The 23,361-nt window shown below is 44.1% G+C and overlaps 1 protein-coding gene across 2 annotated transcripts in view; it reads left to right on the top strand.

The window, feature by feature from the left end:
* Positions 1-23,361, top strand: part of kremen1 (kringle containing transmembrane protein 1) — a 69,169-nt gene that overhangs the window by 13,843 nt on the left and 31,965 nt on the right. For both annotated transcript variants that reach the window (XM_030105585.1, XM_030105586.1), the window contains exon 2: positions 13,749-13,911. In XM_030105585.1, coding sequence (XP_029961445.1) covers positions 13,749-13,911 — 163 coding nt within the window. The remainder of the gene's footprint in view (positions 1-13,748; positions 13,912-23,361) is intronic.

Below are 23,361 nucleotides of genomic sequence, written 5' to 3' on the forward strand. Positions count from 1 at the left end.
ATCAATAAAATAATTCATGACTCTTGAGTATAGTGGTTATCACTCTCACCTCACATCAGAAAGTCCTTGGTTTGAGTTCAAGCCTGGGGGCTGCCTCTGTGTAGAGTTTGCATGTTCTTTCTGGGCGTAGGATTTCCATAGTTTCTTCAATGGTCAAAAGCAAAACGTGTTTGTGGTCAATTAGTGGCTCAAAAATCCTGTCAAGTCTATCCTCCTTCACCCTGAGTCAACTGAGATCAGCTTCAGTCCCCGTCGACCTTAAGTTAGAAAAAGCTTAATGGAAAATGGATAGATTATGGTGCCATCAACATTGTGCAGATGTAAAATCTGAAATCTGAAAACAAGCTTTTTGTCACAGAAAATGACAGCTTGCTCCTTACATAACCCTCTTTTATTATATTGAACGTAATAAAAATAAATATGATAACAAAACCACAGTGTCGGTGACAAAAATAACTTGAATTATCAGCTGCTGCTGATTTATTCACTCAACCGAATAAAACTCTGGTGTCAGATATTACTGCTGGCAGAGGAAAAAGCTCCACTGCAGGAAGTAACTCATCAACTCATCAAAACATTGGAGCCCAACATGAAACCCTCTTCCAAGCAGCGAGAAATGAGCCTTCTGTCCAAAAGAGAATCACAAAGACAACAGAGGACTGTCGACATCTATACGCTCTCAGGAAACTCAAAGGGGAAATATTGCAGCTTTCAGCTGAGGTTGTATTCACAGTCCGAACCCTGATGGAACGACTTGAATAAACACATCCTTGAACTCCTCTCCGCTGCCTCCGAGGCTCCGCTGCTCTGGTGTCATGATTACTCTCAAACAAGATGAGTCAGTGGTCTGTTTTAATAATGACGTGTGTGTGTGTGTGTGTGTGTGTGTGTGTGTGTGTGTGTGTGTGTGTGTGTGTGTGTGTGTGTGTGTGTGGGGGTGTGTGTGCGTGTGTATGTATGCATGTGTGTGTGTGTTTTGTTTGGTTTTCACATTAACAGTGCAGGTCACATTGCTCCCTCCCCTAAACCTGAGACCTTTATTTATCCTACTCAGACCTCATCTTCCCTGGACCCTGTAATCATGCAGGACCTCTGAGAGTGTGCAGTGGGGGGGAGGAGGGGTGGGGTGGGGGGTGGGGGGGGGGGGGGGGGGGGGGGGGGGGGGCTGTCTGTAATGGCTGCACACAATCTGCTACAACAGCACTGACAGGACTTCAGTTCAAAACCAAACCACATATAATTTACATTCCTGGGATGCCAGCTAACCTGAGCACAAACAGCACGATCGAAAACAGGTGTGTTTCGGCGGTCGCTCTGCTCTCCTACCTACATGCTTCACCTTTCCTCCGCGTCCTCTGCGGCTTTCATGTTAGCTTAAAGTGGCTCAACTCAGAAGGCAAAGGGCAGAAATGTGCAGTATTATGTACGGGTTGTGGTGTTAATGTCAAAACCGGAGTCATTCATGAAACACTTCCACACTGCACATCAGTGAGATATCGATCTCAGCAAGTCCAGAAAAAAAAACCCCCAAATGTCATGATAGACCAGGCAAGCTATAAATCACACTTCAGTAATTACAACATACACATTTTTCTGCTCGGCCCCATGATAAGGAGGATCTCATAGCCCCAGTTGTTTGGAGCTCTGAGCGGATCTCCAAGGCCCCAACACAACAGCACGATTTGGCAGCCCTCCTCCAGAGTCCTAAATAATCTACTTTGTTGTCCAGTCTTCATCCGGCAGGATGGATGATGCTGCCAGTCTGTGAGGATCAGCTTCTAGCTTTTTGTCCAGCATTTCTACCTCCCTGTTTTCCAGACGAGCCTCGATCCCACAGTTGGTGAGACCTCTGATCGATGAGAAGGAGGGTTGATATTTGAATCTTGAACTAAACTGCATAAACTGAGCCATTATAACTTGTTTTGTTTTATTTGATAATTTCTGCAGATTGTGAACAAACGAAGGTGACCTTGAAGTTGAGCAGGGATATTAACCAACCAGTCTCAGCTCACCTCAGCTTTTTGTGTCTTCAGCCTCTAAACTGTAAACACACTGAGAAATCACGTTCCTGCTGACAGCAACATGCAGCAAATGGGATTACAATGAACTCAATGTAGAAACAACTTTAGCTAAAACTTATATGCCTTTAACTTTGTAAAGAACAAATGACAAAAAAACCCCACAGTTAAATGGTCTAGCCGAGGCCCCTGCACCCAGCGGCTGGGAATCCAAACATGAGGGGAGTGGAAGCCGTATCAGCCACACAGTTAACACAGTGACACCACTAACTGATTGCTCGCTACTGAAAACTACTTCATTGTGCGGAGTGTGTTTAGGTAGTTGACAGGCATGAGCGCTGAAACAAACAAACTTTTAACACATGCTCATGTACACCCACAGTGGGCAGTATCTGCAGAGCGGCAATGAGTGGGTGCGAATGGCATCACCACAATGACACTGGTTCTACCACTGAGGGAACAAAGGAGCCTGTGTGTGTGTGTGTGTGTGTGTGTGTGTGTGTGTGTGTGTGTGTGTGTGTGTGTCTCCTTCCTTCGCTCCACATCGGATCCCTCTTAAAATACTGCGGCTACTCTGCTGATGAAAATTGCTCCCTTTCATTCTTCGCTTGGAGGGAGAGGGGGGCTATGACAGAGGGAGAGAGAGAGAACCTTGGAGCTGGAATGATGTGGGTAGGGGTGTGGATTAGCACATGTTTTGCCACTGCGTATGTTTATCTGGGTATCAGACAGTGCAAGTTGACTGGGAGATTGTTTTACCATCCATTTACAGGCAAAACAAAAAGAAGAAAGTAAGCTGTGAAAGGACCCCCATGCCTGGAGGCCATTAGCAACAGTGAGCCATCATGACTGATATCACAAACCGTGGATCCTCGGTTTTTCAAAGCCCGCTGCAGACGGGGAGCCCATATGATGATGGGTCTGTTCACAGGAGATGTGCATTAGCCGGGCGTATTGCTGCTCTCTCAAGTGGAACTTCTCCAGTTAGTTCGCAGAGAATCTCCTGAATGAGATTCCTCTACCTTCATCCATGTTTGCTGCTAATTTTATGAGGGTGGGCCTCGTCTTTGACATGTAGAAATAAACCGAGGGTTAGTTTCAGTGGTGCTTCATACAAGAAGCGGAAAATTAGAGCCTGGGTTAACAATCTGTGGTATCATAAAATTGTCTTTTGTCCCACCCTGACTCTCTTTGAGTTCGCGTCTCAGTTTTACTCTCTCTTCTCCTTCTGCTTAAACTTTGCCTCCACGGCCGTTGCTCCGGCTGTCACAGTCCGTCCTGCAGTCTCAATTCTCAGCTCTCATTTGAAGTTTGGTTTAATTTAAGAGGGATCGATCCCAGACGGCCTAATTGTGCACCTTGGAAAGCTCTAAACTGAACACTCTGTGCTTCTTTATCACTGCTGCCTCCCTTTACTTTCACTGATTGTCCCCGCTCTCCGCCGGCTGCACAGGTCTTGTTTACTCTGGTGTCAGAATCGGTTTAGAGTAACTTCAGCGGCATGTGTTGCGTATGCAGGAGATTACCCCGGCTGTTTCTTTAACCCCTGCCTTCTTATAGAGTGCCGCAGGGATGACGTGATTTCCTCAGCCAGCGTCACCCTTGTCCCTGGTTGATTAAAAGGAAAAAAAAAAAAATCAATGGGATTTTTACCTGTTTTTTGGGGGAATGTTCAACAGTTTCCTGCTTTGTTGAGCAAGATCACCTTCACGCCTGGACCTTTTTAAAGTTACAATAAAATTTTTCATTGCACAATTGGACTCATATCAGACTTTTTAGTATGTTTACCTCTTCAAGGAAAGAGTTTTCTCTCAGCCTGAAATATATTATACCTCAAGCTATTGCACATTATGACTTTATTTGTACAAGCACATAGAGACTGTAAAGGCAGACGAGCACATATTAGTACATAACTGGATCTGTTATCTTGTTCAGGGAGAAACTAGAAGGGGTCAGACCCAGGAAATGACAGCACAATGATACACAAACATCCACTAATCCAAGTGATTTGGAGCAAATAAATAGAATACATGCATGAAATTTCAACATTATGCCAGTTTTAAAGTTTGTATCGTGGTGAAAAATACAGTGAAATGTCTCTTTAATCCTGTTGTAACTCAAAATGAAACAGTGACTCAGTGATATGAACAGTCATCTCATAGGCCGGACTGGATCTTCTGGTGTCCCAGGCAGGGCCGGCCCGGGCTTCAGAGGCGCCCTAGGCGAGCCCAAGATGAGCGCCCTTTGGGAGCGTGTTTTTCGAGCGGTCCCGACATTTGTTGAGCGGGGGGGGGGGGGGGGGGGGGGGGGGGGGGGGGGGGGGGGGGGGGCGGGGGGCGATGCCGAACAATACCGATCAGTGCCGAGCAGCGCCGAGGACGAGGAGCGCGGTGTGTCGGACCGCTGCACAGCGGGGCACACGGAACACAGAGCGTCGTGGCGCCCCTTGTACGACCGCGGCGCCCCCCTCGGGACGTGGCGCCCTAGGCGGCCGCCTAGTTCGCCTATGCCTAGAGCCGGCCCTGGTCCCAGGTTTGGCCCACAGACCATATGTTTGACAGCCCTGACCGCAAAGATAGGAAACATGAAGGAAACACTCCCTCGTGTCTGATGTGCACAGCTCCAGAGGGAGTGCAAGTTTGGGTCAAAACATGTTCTTTGTGTTCTCTGCAGATTTTTTTTTTCTTCTCAACCTCAGATAATTGAAATTACCAGATCCACTATAAAATGCTTTTAGGGGATTTGCACAATCAGTTAATATGTGTACTAATTAAGAATCCAATAATTGGCCATAAACCAAAAGTGCTGGACAGCTGCTCTTCAACTTTTTTGCAGGGCGAGCATGGAGGAGGGGGCAGGGCCGGGGGTGCAGCTCACTCATAGTGAGAGAGGCTGCAGGCAGGTGAGAAATAAGGAAACGGAGTGACTCTTAAAGCCAATATTTTACCATTAAAACTGTCACACATTCCAAAACTATCAAACTTCCAAAACTGCCCAGCCACTTGGTCCGTTCAGTCGTTCAGTCGTTAAGTTGGGAACACTGCCAGGCCTGTCCAGGCCCTCTGGACCCTTTGACACGTGCTGTGTTCAGACTTCAGTGCACTTCAGAGTTCATTTAGTACCGACTGAAACCTGACTCTTGTTCGAGCTCGAGCCATTTTTCTGGTGCAGACCGAGGTCTACTTTACCTCTACTGGTGCAACAATCTGACCAAAGTTTCTAACTAACGGTCATCACTGAGTCATTTATCATGCAAAGGTTATATGTAAGTAGGTCTCCAACCTTATTGATTCCAGTTTATTTCTGAGAATGGCTCCTGACCCTCATTCTGATTTATTAAATCAGAACACCGACTGGAGGGCTGTGCTGTGCAAATCTAATTTTTACATCTTCAGAGCCAGGAAAGTCTCCTCGTGTTCTTGTTGAGCTCTTTTCCATTCATTGAGCCCAGGTCGGGGACCTCTAATATATGGCATGTTTCCTGCTCAAACACCTGACTCATTATGTACATTTTTACTGAAATAAATCCAGGAACAGATTCTGTCAACTATGAGAGGTGCTAAAATGCTTATTTAGTTCCATGTTTTGTTGTATAGTAAGGGCTGTAATCGAGTGGGTGTGATGCAGGTCAACATCAGAGGTGAATAATGTTTTTAATGATGTGAAATGTGGCTTCATATTTTCTGGAGCGTAGAGAGATATTCCAGAGTAAAGTAAACCAGCCAAGCACCCCATCCACCCTCTTGTCAGCCTGGCTGAAGGGTCCCTGATGTCAACATTTCGCCTGCAGCTTTTTTTTTTTCCCCTTCCTGAGGGTTTCAGCGAGTCTCTGAATGTCCTTTACGTCATTGTCAGTGTCTGCAGCCCATCAGTCACTCCCTGAACCTCTGCCAAGTGAAACTCCAAATCTCCCAACCTTGTTCCATCTCTGTCCCTCCGCGGCGCCAAAACTAACCTTGCCCATCTCTGATGTGTTTTGTGCGAAACAATTTCAGTCACTGTGAGAAATTGCAATTATTTCAGGATGTCACTTTATGTTTTTAAGAGAATATATCACTAGAAGTCTAATTTCAGAGTCAGTGAGCGACTTGTCGCAACAACAAAAATATTTTCTGCTCTCCATTTGTGCAACAAGCCACTTCAAACAGAGGCAGCTGTGGCAGCTCTGTTAACCCGCTGCAGATTAGAGTCTTTCCATTACGGAGCTAAATAATAGGGGCCGCTCAAAAACGAGATGAGGCCGTGTTTTATAGGTGCTACCGGCAACTTTGGCAGGGAGTCCTGTTGGTCTGTGGCCACTGTGGTCGTGAACTCAGGGGGTGGCGCAGCAAAGGTTTTCTTTTCCTTTTTTTTTCAGGAAGAATGGTGGTGATGGAGGTTATTTTGGGACTGAATGAGGTCTTGGTTAATGGCCTGGTTATCTGGGGTTACAGTCCATGACAAAGGCACAAAATGAAAAGCAGGACTGTAAAGCACTGCTGAAAAGTCATTGTCTGCAGATTTTACTAGTCAGAAGCATCTGTTCTCATCACTCTGGAGGCACCCATGCTTCTTTTCTTTGCACTTTCATTGACCCTTTCTCATGAGGGCGCTTAAGAAAAAAAAAAGCCTCTTAAAGGAAAAGAGTGATCCAAGAAGCAAGGAAGAAGCGAGGTGTGGTCCATTAACTGCCCCCCTGACACCCTCCCCTTCGGGAAAATCACAAAGTTCCCCTGAACAGCACCCAACTTCATTAAAAGAAGCTCACTGAGTTTGCGACTGACTGTGAAACCTGTATAGTAAATGTAATGGAGTCTGCTTCCCACCCTCTGATGTGGGTTTGATGTGGAAGTGGGTGCTTTCCAGGGGGAAAAGAGGAACCAGACTTGTGCTCCAGCCAGCTGTGTCCCCCCCCAAGAGAAGAACTCCGTAACCCTTTACATCTGGCCTGGTTTGGCCTCTGTTCTGACTACACTGGTATTAATAAGCACAACTACAGTAATGGCTGCCACTACACTAATAACAAGCCATGATGTCACTTATCTTTGATTAGAGACTGAGTAATCTGGCGGACATCAAATGTTTGGGGAGAAAACACTGAGCTCAAGTGACAACAATGACATCTTGTGAAATACTCTGCTGAATTTGATATTTGTGGATCTTTATGGACAATCTTTCAAAACACATTTTTTAGTTTTTCATTTCACATTTTGAAAAGGATGTCCATTTACACAGAAACAGCAGCCATGTGTTGGCACTGTCATTTTTTCAAAAAACTGAAACCACACAAATGTGTGCAGAGAACAATACACTATAAACATTAACAATGGCGAGTACACAGACATTCAAATAAACAGGCAATGAAGTTGGATTATAAGTGACTCTCAACCATAAAACTACCAAATCCCAGGAGAGTGTCAGCTGAGAGCCATGCCAGACCTGTTTACATGGTCTAAAAGTTGCATTTTCAGTGAGTTCGAGCATCGTTATCGTATACATGGAGACCCAAATAGCTGCAAAAGTTTTCCGTTTTCACTTGCTATTTACCCTCAAATGTCCCTCGCGTGTCTGACAGTGGCCGGCCCCGCCTTTAAAGGATGGCATGAATTTAAATGTCACTGTATTACCAAGTATATGAGGAGAAAAGTAAAGAGATCTTAATTTTAATGGTCCCTTTTCAACCCAGTCAGATCGGATGCCAAGGAGTGCATCAAACAGAGAGCACAGTGGCTGTATGGATGATGAGCTGTGCCAGGCTTTAGAAAAAGGACTAAGTTGTTGCGTGTGAAGTGGTGTTGCATGCTGAATGTTGAGCATCAAAACATACCTGCAACTTAACATGTAAAAATCAGTCATCATGTGAATTCAAATAGCTCTATTTAAAGAAATTACGTTCACGAAATTACCACGATGCACTTTCACTGTTAACGGCCAGGATGGCCTCTTATGTGGCCTTCCTTTGAACTCCATTCCCATTACTATTTGAAGGCTTTAAACACACGGTGATAAAAGCCGTGCCAACCTTGAGATAATGGTAGTTTAGATAGTTTAGTCTTTCTGGGTCACTTTTGCTTTTTTGGTTGGTTGTGGCTATTTCGAGCGCGCCCAGCCTCTTAGGTGTACCGACTTAAATAAATGAGGTAACTAAAACCTCAGGTCCCTTTTAGAAGTGTTAACTTTGGAAAGTCTCTGTAATTCCATGCGCAGCTTCCAGTTTTCATTTCCATTAGTGCCTGGACCGATTAGCTTTTTCTTGCAAAATACTGTACATGTGTATTTCTATCGTGAACTAATTTGGTGAAATTTTATTATAGTGGAAATATTGCTCATGCACTGAGCCCGCTGAGCTGTCCCCAGAGCCCAAAGCATATAATAAAGATGGAAGGAAGCTCTTTATGTCAGCCCTCTGTGAGGAAGCGGTTGTCTGTAATTATCGCTGCTTTTCATCCCTTGTAGCAAACACGAGAAATAAGTGCTCTGGTGCAGCCTAGCAGTGTGCTTTCCGAGGAACTATTTGTTTGTAAGCTTGTTTGTTTTTGTTCTTTGGATCACGTGATCAAAGCCCCCCCCCCCCCCCCCCCCCCCCCCCTTCCCCTTCCATAGTATTTCTTTCACTACTTGCGCCTCTTTTTTTAGAGCATCAAGTGCATTTGAAGTTTCAATATGGAAGTCATTAGCCACAAATCCCAACAAACGTAATAACAGGGTGATTAGTTCTCTCTCTCTCTCTGCAATCTGTTTTGCTTTTTTTCTCCCTCTCGTTGCTGGGGTGGTGCTGTAAGCCCTGTGCTATGAGCGTTGGGCTTGGTCAAGGGCGAGTCCTCCTTCTTCCATTTCCCGGACTTTTTCTATTTGTAGATCTGCATGTATTTTATAGGATTCTTTTTTTTTTTTTTTCCCTCTCCCCCTCCTTCTCTCTGTCTTTCATGCGGTGGTGGTTCTGTTTCCCATCACGGCCCATGATGAAACCACAAGAAAGCTCCAGCCCGTGTGACGAGAGTGCAACAGTTGCTTGGTGACGAGGGGAGACCGTGTGTGTGTGTGTGTGTGTGTGTGTGTGTGTGGAAAGGGTGGGGTGGGTGGGCCCGACGTGGTGATGGGCCAATCAGCGGATGGACTCTCCATTGCCTTCGGGACAAGGATAAAAAGCCCGTATCTACAGCACTCTGATGCAAAATTGGCCGTTTCTCTGGGGCTTGATAGATGTGTGGGCATCCGCAGGGCTTTTAAACGCTCCATTCATCTTCGCGATGGCCTCACTTATCTCTGAGTCCTTGCAGATCTGCGACTTCCCATTCCCACCGCAAGCAAATGGTGTCTTGAAACCACATGGAGCGCTCCCCTCATCTCCTTAACGGTGGCAAAGCGCTGCCATATTCGCCGTCTCATCCCGGAGAGCGGAGTTGGCGGCGGCGGCGGCTTCGCGGGACGCCCGCCAGAGGCTCGCCCGTTCCAAGCAGACCATGTGCAGACAAGCCATGCCTCATCTTTCAAACTCGAAAGAGTAAAGTTTCCTGAGGGAGGGGAGAAGAGAGAGAGAGAGGGAGAGAAAGACATTTACAAAGTCATTTGGCTCTTCCTGTCTGATACAGTGCATTGAGCAGCTCCGTGCACAGCCAAGTTCAGGCATTATAATACAGGCCCTTTTAAAGGAGGAGATATTTGAAGGACGTGAGCTCATTTGGGATGCAGCGGCTTGCCCTGTCCCCGCCTGATGTTATCCTCTTTGACTGGGGCAGCGAGAGCCGTGATTGCTTCTGGGGAGCAGTGACTCATAATTGCACTTGTGCCGCTGCCAGGCTCTCCACAGCAGCGTTTTCTCCCCTTTTCTTTGCGTTGCTGTAGCTGCCAGCGTCCAGAAAAATGTAAATACAATTTATGTCGTCGTAAGATTACCGTCTTCCCAGAGTGGTATACGGTGAACTGAAATGCAGCCGCTGGCGCTCGTGCTGACGCCAGGACTCCTGATGTACTTTGCTTTCCGGAGTTTGGGCTTCATCCGCTTGCAGGTGTGTCTGTTCAGACCTGAGATGATTAACACGCCTCGGCGCTCCTCTGACTGTCAGCTCAATCATAACCCACTTCCTCCACTCGTCTCATCGCTTCCTCATGTAAGGTGGCAGGAGCGTGACCTCCGTTGTAACACTTTTAAGCTGTTTTCCTGATTTTATGGAGTGGCGTTCGGCTTCAGCCGCTCTCGGGTGGATTTACGATCCGGCGTTTGATATCTCTGCATTCCGGGGCCGTATTAATTTGTTAAGGGAGCCATTTACAGACAATGCAGCGGCACGGTAATTGCAGGAACCCGACACCCTGCAGCTCCTCGGTGTTGTTGAACTCCTGTCAGCCAGACGATGGATGACTGATAAGCTTGACTGAACACCGCAGCCGAAACGACTTTAATTAAAGGAAGTTTGGCTGGCACGCCGAGAACAGCGGCGGCCTCGGATCTGCTCCAGAATGAAGTGTTAGCAGTACTGCTGTGGTGGATTCAAAGAGCTGGAATGCATGTTCGCATGAAACCTCCCTGTCGTAAACACTGCTCTAATTACCAAACACATGAAACCCCCACAGTTTATTCCTGGTTTAATCAATATAATTTAGCATTAATTCATCTTCTAATAATGCGTAGCCATTTTAGATTTTGATGTTTTTCTCGATCCAGTCCTAAATATTAACGGGACTCTAAATTGTCAATAAAAAAGGAATGTAATGAGATTTAGCTTATTTGGAAAAATAAATTTAATTGGAAATAGTACAAAGGCCCCTCATTATATGTGAAAATACAGAACTTAAATCAGATTTTTGAAAAACGGCTTTTTTTTTTTTTTTAAGTTTTAGCAGCTACTAAAAATCTTATGAATTCATTATATGGTTGGTGTGGAGACTTAAAAGGAAAATGGTTTTTGAAGAATTTTAGAAACTTAAAAAGGCTGAACTTCTCCAATAAGGGTTTGTGTCACCGCTGTGAAGGCTGCAAAGGGAAACATCACTGCAATTTTCCAAATGCACTGATGTATATAAGAACTGAGGCTTTCTTCATCTTTGTCAGAGAATTTCATGTAACTCTTTGGAGAACCGTTGATTGGGGACACAAACTCACTGCTTCCACAAACGCAAGAACAAACTCATCCGTGCAACAGAGAAAATCCTCTGCTTGGGAAACGTTGGCACATAATTAAACAGCCGTTTGACTTCTGAGCAATAACTGATTAATTTTTCAAGAAATGTTGAAGATGCCTAAAACGACTTGGCTTACACAGAGTAAAGCGGCGGTCTGGAAAACCTTCAGAGAAGCTCTGCGGAGAGCGCCGTGCCTCTTATTACGGAGGAGGAATAAGTCACAGAAAAGAGTTAACACTGCCTCCTAAATCATACCGAAACCACAAAGGGAGCTCAGCCATCTGTGTTATGAAGGCCTGAGAAGGAAAGCTGAGATCATTAATGAGTCTGCTCATTGCTCCGATGAGGAACTGAAGACGTCGTTCAAAAGCTGCTTGAATCTTTTTATACGATGCTCTAGACAGAGGTGACCTGATACATAGCATGGGGAGAAAAGGAACATTTTTAGATTCTCTTGGATAAATGTGAGTGTGTGTGATTGCCTGTATCTCCGTTTGTCCTGCGATGGCCTGGAGACCTGTCCATAGTGTATCCGGCCTTCACCCAATCAGTTGGATAAAGTGGTCCAGAAGATGGATGAACAAAAGAAATTGTTACGGTCAAGGGGAATTCTTGACAAAACCTGATTCGGGGGCGGGGAGGTAACATTTCAGTTAAAACTTCCTCAGAAAATGCCATCCCGGGTCCTGAGTTCCTTGGCTGTATGTAAAGTTTTCAGTTTCATCACTTTTCTTCAGAACAGTTTCTTTTATCTCTGTCTTGTTTCTTTTGCTTCTTCTTTTTAAACATTTTTTATGGCGTGTCTGTGTGCGGAAAATCAAGGACACTTACAAAGTTTTTATTTGCATGAGAAAGTTTCCAGTGAAAACTCTTGACACATTATGAGATGAACATTTGATCAACTGAGACTCTGAACTGCTGTAGTCCTGAGTGAAGCAACAATAGGAAAAAAAATTAATTAATTTCCAGGACATTAACTGCCTTCGGTTGTGAGAAATAAAATAGTTTTGTCAAAATGGTGAGCTGTCTCAACATGTGTGTGGACTGGTTTCAAACAGTTGAAGAGTGTAATCTTATTTTGCGAATGGAGATAGAAAGACTGTAGAATTTGTCCAAAAAGCAGTTGGTGGAAGTAACACTTGTACACGACTGCTAGTATAACATCCAACAGAACAGATGTATTCTTATTGAACACTCAAGTCCTCCCTATCTAATGTACCTTTTTCATAAATGATTTATGATTATGCTCTGTTTTCATTCGTCATGCTGATCTGCACGTCTTCCTTGTCGCACTTGGACATGATTGGCACATTGTTGGCACAACGCTGTACTGTCTCACATTTATTTACTGTCCCTCCTCCTTTTTTTTTAATACCTTCTTTTTTCGAAATAACCCCTCAGGCTTTTCAACTGTCACTGCCGATACTGCCCAACTTTCCCATATCTGCACAACAAAGACGCAGCTCAGAACGAACCACGGTTCAGTCTGAGGGGTCCCTGTGGAAAGCTCCCTGCATGCAAGTTGAAAGGGAATAACTATAAGAGACATAAAGGAACAGCGGAGGAAAGAGTACAAGATGGCCGCGGTGTAACGCAGATGATCACACACAGGAGAGGAAGTTGAGAAACTTTGGATTGGAAAGAGAAGGAGAAGGAGATTTGGAGCGCAGCTGGCTCACCGGGGGGTATAATGACTGTCATATTGCAAAGCGTTAGCTCATGCTCGGCGCAGACAGCTTGCCTTGATAAAAGGAGCCGGCCATTGCTCAACCACGTACATAGCAACAAGACCCCGTGGAGACCCGCCAAACAAGCGCGGGTTGTTTCTCCCGGTACACGTGTGACTGTCGGGCCTGACGTGACGGTCTTCCAATTTGAGATTCAAACGTTTCAAATCGTCAGTAAAGTCACATTGAGCCTGGGAAAAGCTGTGTTGGTCACACGAACTACCAGTATCCTGCTCTGACAGCCGGAGCAATTACGAGCACCTGCAGCATGAGTAATCATAACAGTCACATGACAAATTAATATTTTCCATTGTATTATAATCAGAAAAGGAATTCAGCGCTAGCTGTGAAAACTCTCTTGACGGGCGCTCCCTGCGGTTCGATGTGATGAGCGGTGATGGCTCATCATCCTGCCATCAGCCTTTGTTTATTTGAATTCCCTCTTTGAGAGGAGAAATCCTTCCAGCAGTCGTTGTTTAGCCTTGGGAACTCGGCTGTCTCTTTGGGAACTCGGCTGTCTCTCCCTCTCTCTCCCTCGCTCTGACTCGACCATATGGTTGTTATATACTTCCTGGAAATTTAAGCCATATTTGCTTTTGCTGTATATCTGCGTGTCTGTGTGTGTGTGTGTGTGTGTGTGTGTCAACCCCCCCAGCATAAACTGAAGCAGTGCTGTCATTGATCTCATCTCCAAGCATTCCGAACACATTAAAACATTGTTATAGCACAAACATATTCCTCATAATCCGGACTCGGATCACATATGTGACGGGGTTTTATATGCCCGTTTGAAAGTCTGCTCCAAGCTTTTGATTTTTCTGTCTAATCCCATTTTGGAAGCATAAGACTTTGATTCACACTTCCCACCGTTTAATTCACTTTGCCCCTCCTCTCTCCTCAGAGTGCTACACTGCCAACGGAGAAGACTACAGGGGCTTTCAGAACCAGACCAGCCTTCACGGTGGGAAACCCTGCCTCTTCTGGAACGAGACCTTCCAGCACCCTTACAACACCCTCAAGTACCCCAATGGAGAGGGAGGTCTGGGCAGCCACAACTACTGCAGGTCAGTCTCTTCTGTTTGGACATTCATAGTCCAAACAAATACATCAAAATGTAAATTAACCATTTTTTTATGGTTAATCTTGGATGTTTTAAACACCTTGGACATTTTGTTTTCAATTCGCACTTAAGTTTCCCCTCGCTCTGAAATGGCCTGAGGGGATTTCCTCAAATATTAAGATCATGACAACCACATGTTTGCACATTTTCACGACTCTGCTGGATAACAGATGCAGAATGAATAATGTTTTGGGTCCTTTGTTCACAATTCTGATTCTCTTTCACCCAATCCGTCCTGAGCGCTGCATTATCGTTCCTCTAGCTTGTCACACATTATCCCTCAAAGATAAACTGAAAGGTCAAAAGGTCAGTTAGACACGGCATGTTTTCCTCCATATCTTTAGAGGAACTTTCACTGGTTTTGACACTCAATTAGTCTTGAAGATGAAGAGATTACGATTCCATAATAAACATTCAGGTTTTGTTCGTCATTTTTGTTTATGCATTGTTGCAGTTAATCTGTCAGTTATTAACACACTTTCTTCAATATTTCTTAAATATGTTGCACAACTACATACCTATGCAATTCCTGCATTAATGTCAAATGTCAGGATGTTAGGATTAAGTAAAGGACATATAACTTTGCAGGTATTCTAGGCCTTTCTTGAGCTCTGAATGCACAGCAATGCTAAACATTTTGAGCCCTAGATCTGCTTAAAGATTTCAGTAACAAAGAAAGAATTACAGATAAGAGAAACACTTTAAAAGATAAGGGGGAAAACTACCTTGCAGAGTTGACACGTACATATATTTTCTTTTCCCTGCTGCATCGATCTCCTCTTCACCGCTATAATTCATCCTGCCACCCTTTAAATGAAATGTTTAAATGTGCCTGTGCTTTTGCTAAATTGCTGTTACATCAGTGAAATACTTAACATATTCTCCTTTCTTCAGCTGTGATCATCTGGTTGAAAAACAACTGTCATTACTCTTCATAAGTGAAATTTCAGACTGACTACAAAACCTTTTCAATTAGTCTACTTGATGATTATAATTATTTGTAAAATTGATGAGAAAAATGTATTTTGAGCGTGCTTTGACATAGAGTGGTGGTATTAAGCTTTGAACTTCTTTGACTTTGTGAATAATTTAAAACCGGGTCATTGTTGCAGAGAGTTTGACCACGGGGGGCGGACTCGGACGTTGGCCTCGGAATATGTTACTGTTGCTCCCCGAACGTTTAGCCCTGTCATCACAGCGATGCAAACACGCCTGCAGAGTTTGCCTAAGCAAATCACCATCCTTCATCCCGGGAATGCGAAGGGACATGGTGGCTTTGGGTGTCTAGGAAGCCTTTTCTACCCATCTGTCACACTCCATGTACGACTGTCAGCAGTGAATACACATTTGTCAAAGTTGTGTATTTTCAGGGAGCCACTGCCGTGAGTCAGTTCAAATTCACCGAGACGTCCAGAACAGTGGCTTGGCCCGCATTGCCTGGCCGTAAGAAACAGAATACTGCCCCCCCCCCTCCCTTCTTTTCCTCAGCCCAAAGCCTCTGAAACATTTCTCTAAGTCATGGTTGTAAACTCATAACGCAGCAATGCTTTGAAGTGGCACCGGACAGATTTGTTTTTTACTTGTGCTGGATGGGAATTGAGAAGATTTATGAGTAGGATATATGTGGAGGACCGGGGAAAGCTTTCCCTGCACATTAGGGGCGTATTATGTCCAAGAAACGATTGAAAATGGACGTAGTCTGTGTTTAGATTTGGCTGTTTCCTTGGCCTGCGATGCAGTTTGCAGCTTTTCCAAGTCACTGACAGCTCATAGCTTTCCTTCTTTACCAGCAGAGGGATTTATGTCAATTAGGACAGTCGCTACAATTGCTCTCCTTTAAAGACCCTTGCACGAATTCTGCCATTGGTGGGGCGGAGAGAACCGAAAAAGCCACTTCATTGTGAAAAGATGAGGGTTGGCATTCATGGCATGTCAAGGTCAAGAATCTGTGCATGCATCCACCCACATGTGTGCTGCTTTGCACGCATGGCGTGAACATGAACGTACCTTGAGAAAATGCTGCATGGAGGGATGTAGACTGTTTGATTTGTTGGATCACAGAAAGCTGGCTCAGGAGATGCATTTTTCCGGCCATATGGGAAACAATCTTGGCCGTTGCTGCTCCAATTTGGATTTCAAATCTCCTCATTTACATGAGGCATATCTAGCAATTCAAATTGTTTCCAGTGTTGTTAGAACCCCCTTTAACCTTCACATTTCTCCTCATCTTCCACCCTTTCTGCTTGTCTCTCATATGAAATTTTGATTTTTACCTTCACTGAGGAAGTTCCGATTTTCAAAGCATGTTTGGGTGTTTGTTAGCAGAATTACTAAAAAAAAAAAAAAAAAATCCTCAGACAAGTTTTAACAACACTTGGTGGAATGTTGTTACATGGACCAAGAAGAAAAACATTGTATCTTCATTATATTTTTGAGTGTATTAGACAGTCTTCCGTCTCCACTGAGCAACACTTTTTTTTTTAGATATCTGCCTTTCACCATCTGGTAATGAATATATTCCGAAAACCTTGAAGGACTTCTATCTGATTTGACACACCACTCCACTCATTTACTGATGAGCTTTTAGGCCAAAACATTGAAGCTAAAAAAATGTGCACATCCCATAATTTGTTGTTAAATCAGTATCTGAATTCACACTTGCAAACTTTGTGATGTTGTCATTACATGAAGCTCCAGGAAGCCCACTCACTCAGCCTCTCTGTGGGGAGTTTAATGGTGGCCCTGTGCATTCTGAAGCTCTTTCACAAAACAAATATCTGTCTTTCATATTCTTATGCCTTATTGCTTCATTCAGTGCATGGCTGCAGAGTGCTGATGCCGATCCCAGCTATGTACCTAAACCAATAGATTGTATTCTCAAATAGCAACCTGAGGGATCTCAGAAGAGACTGAAGCTGATAATTGTGTTTTAGAAATTGTAAATTAGTGTCCACACCTGTTTGCAAGACAGCCTAAATTCAAAGATGTCATTAGTGGCTACATGGCAAAGTGCTTCAGCCCCAAGAAAAAAGCAGACCCGCTCAGTAGCGAAGAAAGCACGGAGCTGGATCGAACCAAACAACCCGACTGCAGCGTCTTGGAATCAATCAGGCCCTGGGATATGAGGGTCAATCAGCAACCTGCTGGATATGGAGCGAGCGGTTTCTGGAGAGCTGGACGCCGGGACCAGAGGGATGGTGATTTCGCGATTGCTGCCGGTCCCCGCTGAGCCGAGAGTGTCCTGGCTCGGGGTCAAAACGGCCTGGCTGTTGGATGAGACCCACCCCTGTCTGAAGGCTGAGGGTGCCTCACTAAATGCTACCAGTGACAAAGGAATCATTAACCACATATAGTTGTTTTGCTTACATTTATACAGAAATTGTTGTAGATCTTAAAATCAATAGGCGTCAATCTCTTCAAAAAAGGAGTAGATAGAGAGAAGAAAGCAGGAAGGAATAAAGAGCAGAGTGCAGGTGCATATTGCAGAGTTTATATGGGAACTTTATGACTCCACTCAGTGTGTATTAGACACCGAGAAGCAGAGAAGTAAGACATTACAAGCTGACTTTTCATCCCATGCTGATGATTTAGTCGAGACGGCACCAGAGTGATGCCGAATAAAGAGACCCCGCAGCCCCCACATTTCTCTTTTATAGCTCGCTGTAAAATATCTCAATGAAAACAGGGAGAAACTGGGCAGAGGGGAAATGTCACATTATTCCCCCGCAAAGCCAGGAGCACAAAGCCCCGGGAAAAAGACAAGAGCCCTCGTGTTTAGGCTGAGAGTTAGACAGGCTCATCTCAGCACTGAGTGTCGCATTCAAACCCAAAAACATTGCTTCGTTGAGAATTCAGTTCTTGTCTTGAAATCAAGGTAAAATAATCAACTTTGAGGCTGATTGGTGATTATTTTGTTGTATTTAAACATTTCTTCAGTCTTTCAGTACTTTGACCTTGTCGGACCACTTCATGACATTAGTATTTATAAGTATTGCACAAATCAGAGTTTTGATATATAATTAGTTTATTGTTCCATCCAATCCCCCCCCCCCCCCCCCCCCCCCCCCGGCACATTAGTATGAGGGTGTGAAGACCATTATGTGGGCGGCTGAATGGCTTTGCCAGTCATCTGATGGCTATTTATATGCAGGTGTGTGCATGTGTGTGTGTGTGTTGTTGGATTTATGAGTGCTCACTGTGGCTTCTAATGCTTTTCCCTTACATAGATGAGATAATGGAAATGCCAGGGTGAATAGTGTTCCCCAAGTTGATTGTAATTGAATCTCCATGATGTCAGGTGCAAATCCCAGGTCAGGCGAGCTGCAGCCAGGTTGTCCACTGCTTGTATGACTATATCATGATCCCAGAGCGCTGCTTTGTTCAATCACGTAAGTTAATAGAAGTGTCCCACAAGAAGATCTACTGTGCAGTGGTAAAGCATCAAACAGCTATATTACAATAATAACAGCATAGTGGTTGTGGTACAAACACATTCTGTGCAGTAAGCTATTCTGTTTGCATATTTGGCTGTTTGTCCTGAGAGAGGCAGTTCAGTCCTTTTTTGAGAAACATGTTTTTGAACTTCAGTTGCACTAAGTTTGGTTTTACTTTGTTTATCCCTGTGATGCAATAACCAGAAACCAGATCTGAAACTGGAGTTCCTGTCAATCCATCTCATTCCTATTGGCCGAAAAATCTCCAGAAGTCCTTCAGTAGTTTCCCCACATTTGTTTACATGATAAGGACCTTCCAAACCCTCAATAATTCAGTATTTCTGGAACGGTCTGTCTTCAAGCATGATGCTCATATTCACTTTCACAATAACATAGTCTTAATAGATGTTGGATGGCAAAGGTCACTTGCTCTTCATAAGTGTGCCTTTCCTGTGAATGCAATATCGAAACACACCTGCTTTTAAACCCCTTTTTACTGCATTCCTGAACCATCTTTACTGCATGTATTATGGGGGCCTAAATAGTCATTAACGTCAACTTCATTTTCCTGGCTGATGGAAGGATACGATCATAGGGTTGTCTGTTATTTACATGCATGCCTTCAGATATTATTGTCGCGGATTTCTGCTTTAGCTTGAATTAAGTTGCTGCTGATATAGACAGCTTTGAAAAGAACTGTATTGATATAACAGCACACGTGCATTTAACAGCATCCAAAAGCTGTTAATGCATTAACATGCAACTTTACATACTGACAAGTTCAGTGAACCAACAGGCCTCAGTTCTGCAATACAATCCTCCGAGAACAATTTACCTCTGGCTGCAGGCATCTGAACACTAAACAGCCCAACTGTCAATGAAGCCAGGCACCTGCAGGCTTTCTAAATAACTCACACGCCAATGTACAATTTCAACATTCCTGTCTGTCAAAACGTTCACGTCACTGATTGAAGCCGCAGATTTCACTGGAGAGCTCAGCAGGACATAGGTCGATAACAATGGCTATAAGAAGAAAATATTTGACACTTTAAATGAGCAGATAATTTAATTATACTCCTCACAAACCACAATGACGCACTTAAATCATGCGACGTGCAAAAAAAGTGACACTGCGGCGTCACATCCTCAGTGTCCGGTCCAAACAGACTGAGAGGGAACCACACCAGACAGTAGACTATACATATCGACTCACAACCACAAAGGCCTCGCTTTCAATACACGCATTCATTCATTCATTCAGCACAGCGGCAGGCAGCAGTTTGCATGCTAAATCATTCAAGTCAATTAAAGAGTCTTCTCTCAGGCAGTAAATTGCCAGACTCTGATCTGCTGTTGACCTCAAATCACAATCCAGACAAGCCTCTCGCTACCACTCCGCAATCAGCGTTCTCTTCTCTCCAATTCTGCAGAATGAGGGAACTGAGGGAGGTTTAGCCGTTATCGCTCTTCTCGTATTTTCCAGATAAACAGAAGTCAGTCTCGGTCTTTGGAGGTTACCTCTTGATAAATGTGATTGCGCTCATGGAGTTCCAGTCATTTTAAAGATGGTCATAAATTTTCTGATTAAAGCAAAAGGAAACCTTTGGAAAAGCGGCCAGATGAGAACAGCTGTTTTTCTCAGTGTTCAGATGGAGGCTGCTCTTGACTTTAAAACAAAGAAGAAAGAAAAAAATTTACAGAAAGTACATGACTGCAGTGCCCGAGAGGCAAAACGCAATGTGGTTATAATTGGCTCTGCCCCTCAGTGTGTGGCTCTCTGAGCGAAATGAGTCAATCAGCGTAATTGTGCCAATTAAGTGTCTAAACATCTCCTGTGATCCACCTCTGGGTGAAGGAGTGTTTCAACAAGCTCCTGAACTCGGAGCCAAGCCAGCCGCCTGTGACGCATATGGAGGTGAATGTAACCCTTCCTTAAACATCACGCACGTGCACACACACACACGTGTGCACACACAATGTAAAATGTAAAGCTATTTTCTGTAGACAGTGTATAATTTTTCAGAAGTTAATCCTTCATCTTAGTGTGAAGTGTTGAGGTTGGGCCAGAGAGGAAAAGCAAGCTGCTAAAGTTTAACAGTAACTTGTTTACTAACAAGCATTCCTTGATCCTTCAGGGAGACGGGGTGGGTTGGTGAGTCTAACTGGACTTTATTCCCAGAAGAACAGAAGATTTGAAGGTTTCCAACAGTTTTTGACAACTTACAAACAATAAAAGAATATTACTATGCATTTGTTTTTAAGTACTGGAGTTACTTCACTACTTACTTAAAGATAAAATAACTTAAAAGTAACTTGTCCAGTTCTTTTTTTTTTTTTTTCGTTTTCTTTCTTATTTAGGATGATAGTTTGAAATGCATCTTCAGCAAGAAAGGTACAAGTTTATGTCCGCTAATCAAAGCAGCTTTAAAGCTTTTTCATTTTAGACAATAGTAATGAGTCACGAGCTCAAGGAAATGTCAGTTATTCAAAAAGTATTCAGTTATTATCTGATGAAAAAAGTGGGATTACACTAACACATCTCTTTACGGAGTGTCATTGCCAATGCTGATCTTCACCTCCATTCATTTTCCACAATAATAATAATGCATTGGTTTTACATAGCGCTTTATTGGACACTCAAAGACGCTTTACATTGCATTATTCATTCTCTCCATACTGGGTGGTGGTAAGCTGCTGCTGTAGCCACAGCTGTCCTGGGGTAGACTGACGGAAGCGAGACTGCCAATCGGCGCCATCGGCCCCTCCGACCACCACCAACCATTCACTCTCACACAACATTCATACTTGGGCAAGGTGGGTGAAGTGTCTTGCCCAATGCCCAAGGACACGACAGTTTCATGCCTGCGGGAGCGGGGATCGAACCGCCAACCTTCTGGTTATGCTCTACCATCTGAGCTACTGTCGCCCACAATGTAGTGGTAATTTATGGCTGTGAAAAGCTCATCTTCAACACTAGTTTTAAAGTTTGTGTCACTGGTATTGTTTCATTCTCATGCCACCAATGATTTCCAGTTACTCAGTTTGAAGTGTAATGAGTCCTTGGTCCAGCAGAGGGCTTTTAAAATAATTAGAACCAATTTTGATGTTTGTGTAAGTCTTTGTTATGTTGTGGTTTAGAAAGAAAATGTATTCTAAGAAACATTAAACTCGATAAACGTCTGTCTGTCTTTGTCAGGGCAGAATATAGAGCAGAGGTGTCTAATTGACCGACATTAAAGTGAACAAGCGTACCGAATGAGGTTACCTGTGTGTATTTATGTACGGCGAATACTTTGTTATCAGCCTGCCTCCACAAGGACGGGAGACTTTCTCACTGCTCCTGGGTTAAATGAATGGATTTCCATCTGTCAAGGTCTGCCCCTATCTGCACCAGCCAGTCAGACTGCATCACACATTTTCTTTCACCCTCATTCCGCACACACCAGCACACAAACACACAACCACCCACAATGAAATGCATGCACCTCCGCGCCGGGCCGTTTGGCTCTGGTGTTTGCTCCTCTCAGGCTCTGTAGACGATGTTCCAGTGCTTCTGCAGAAAAGACTGTCTGGGGATAAAAAAGTCACTCAGGCTTTGGAGTTTGGGAGACAGCTGGGAGGGAAGGAGCACGACGCATTACTCACTGATCAAAGATGCTGCTGCCGGGTCAGACGTGGTCCGATGAGAATATTTCTTTTTACCAGTGCACATGGTTGTAATTTATGTCTGCCTCCTCGGGGGGTGATTAAGAAGCACAGCAAATTACATAAGTGGCTTTAGTGTCGTTCATGGGTTCTCGGGAGTCTTATTTCACACAGGTTTATTATGCACTGACGAGCAAGACGAGGGAGAAATGCAGAAATGCTACATAATCCAGTGTTTTGAAGACGAGCCTAGTTTTTTTTTTTTTCCCCCTCTTTTCAGCTATTTCAAATGTAGCCTCAGGCTAAACAAACAGGTGTCTGCCTTCACACTGGGTGGAGTAGCAAACATAGATCTAGGCTTGTGATATGGTGTCCAAATATACTAGGAAGCGAGAGCGGTTTCCTGTAAACATGAGAAAATGTCAGGTTGAGAGTAGTTTTGATGGCATGAAGGATAAAACAATGAATAAAACATGAGTTTTGGTCTTTTCACTCAATGCCAGTGCCATCAGAATACCAGAGGGCAACAGGCAACTGTTTGCCAAGTATAGAAAGTAAAAGCTTTAAAAGCTCCTAAACTTAAGCTTAACCACAAGAAAAGTCTCTACAATGACATCTTTGTCAATGCCTCGTTCTGACTGTGAAAAGAGAGTAGGAAACTCAGGATAGTGTTTTTGATAAGAGAAGAAAAGGGATGGAAACGCCCTTCACAACTTTGCACACAAAAGGCGAAACAGGATAGTGGAGTGCTGCAGGCCTTTTTCAAGATGCTACAATGAGGCGTGTCAAAAGAGAAAGAGAAAAGGTCTCTGGCAATTGCAGTCAGGGCTAAAAAATGGCACTGTCACCCTATACTGTCTTTTAGAGACAGTGTTTTTCTTTTTTTTTTTTTTACAGTTAACTCATCTTGGAAAAACAGCATAAACATCACCAAAAGGAGTTGCCACACTCACCAACTGCTTCGATTTGATATCTCAGCAATTTTGGAGCTAACATGATTTATAGAGTTGAACGATTTCCCCCGGAGATATGGAGCCTGCACAAAGCTTTTAGGTATTTCTATCTTCAATCCCACTTCTCATCTCTTTTGTAAGTGAAGCTGAAAAGGAAAAGCACCGAGGGGCCTGTCAGCCTTATTATGATGGGCTAAAAGTGCCTTGATGAAGTTCAAAAGAGGCCTCTGCACTCAGACAAAGGCCTGGCCCCATCACCCATCTCCTTTTCAAGTCTCTGTCTGGACCAGAACAAAGAGCAGCTCCTCCCGACCTCCAACCAGACCAGTTGGCCTGGCCCTTGACTGACGGTCATGGTCAGGC

The sequence above is a fragment of the Salarias fasciatus genome, chromosome 12 (assembly GCF_902148845.1).
Source record: "Salarias fasciatus chromosome 12, fSalaFa1.1, whole genome shotgun sequence".
NCBI lineage: Eukaryota > Metazoa > Chordata > Actinopteri > Blenniiformes > Blenniidae > Salarias > Salarias fasciatus.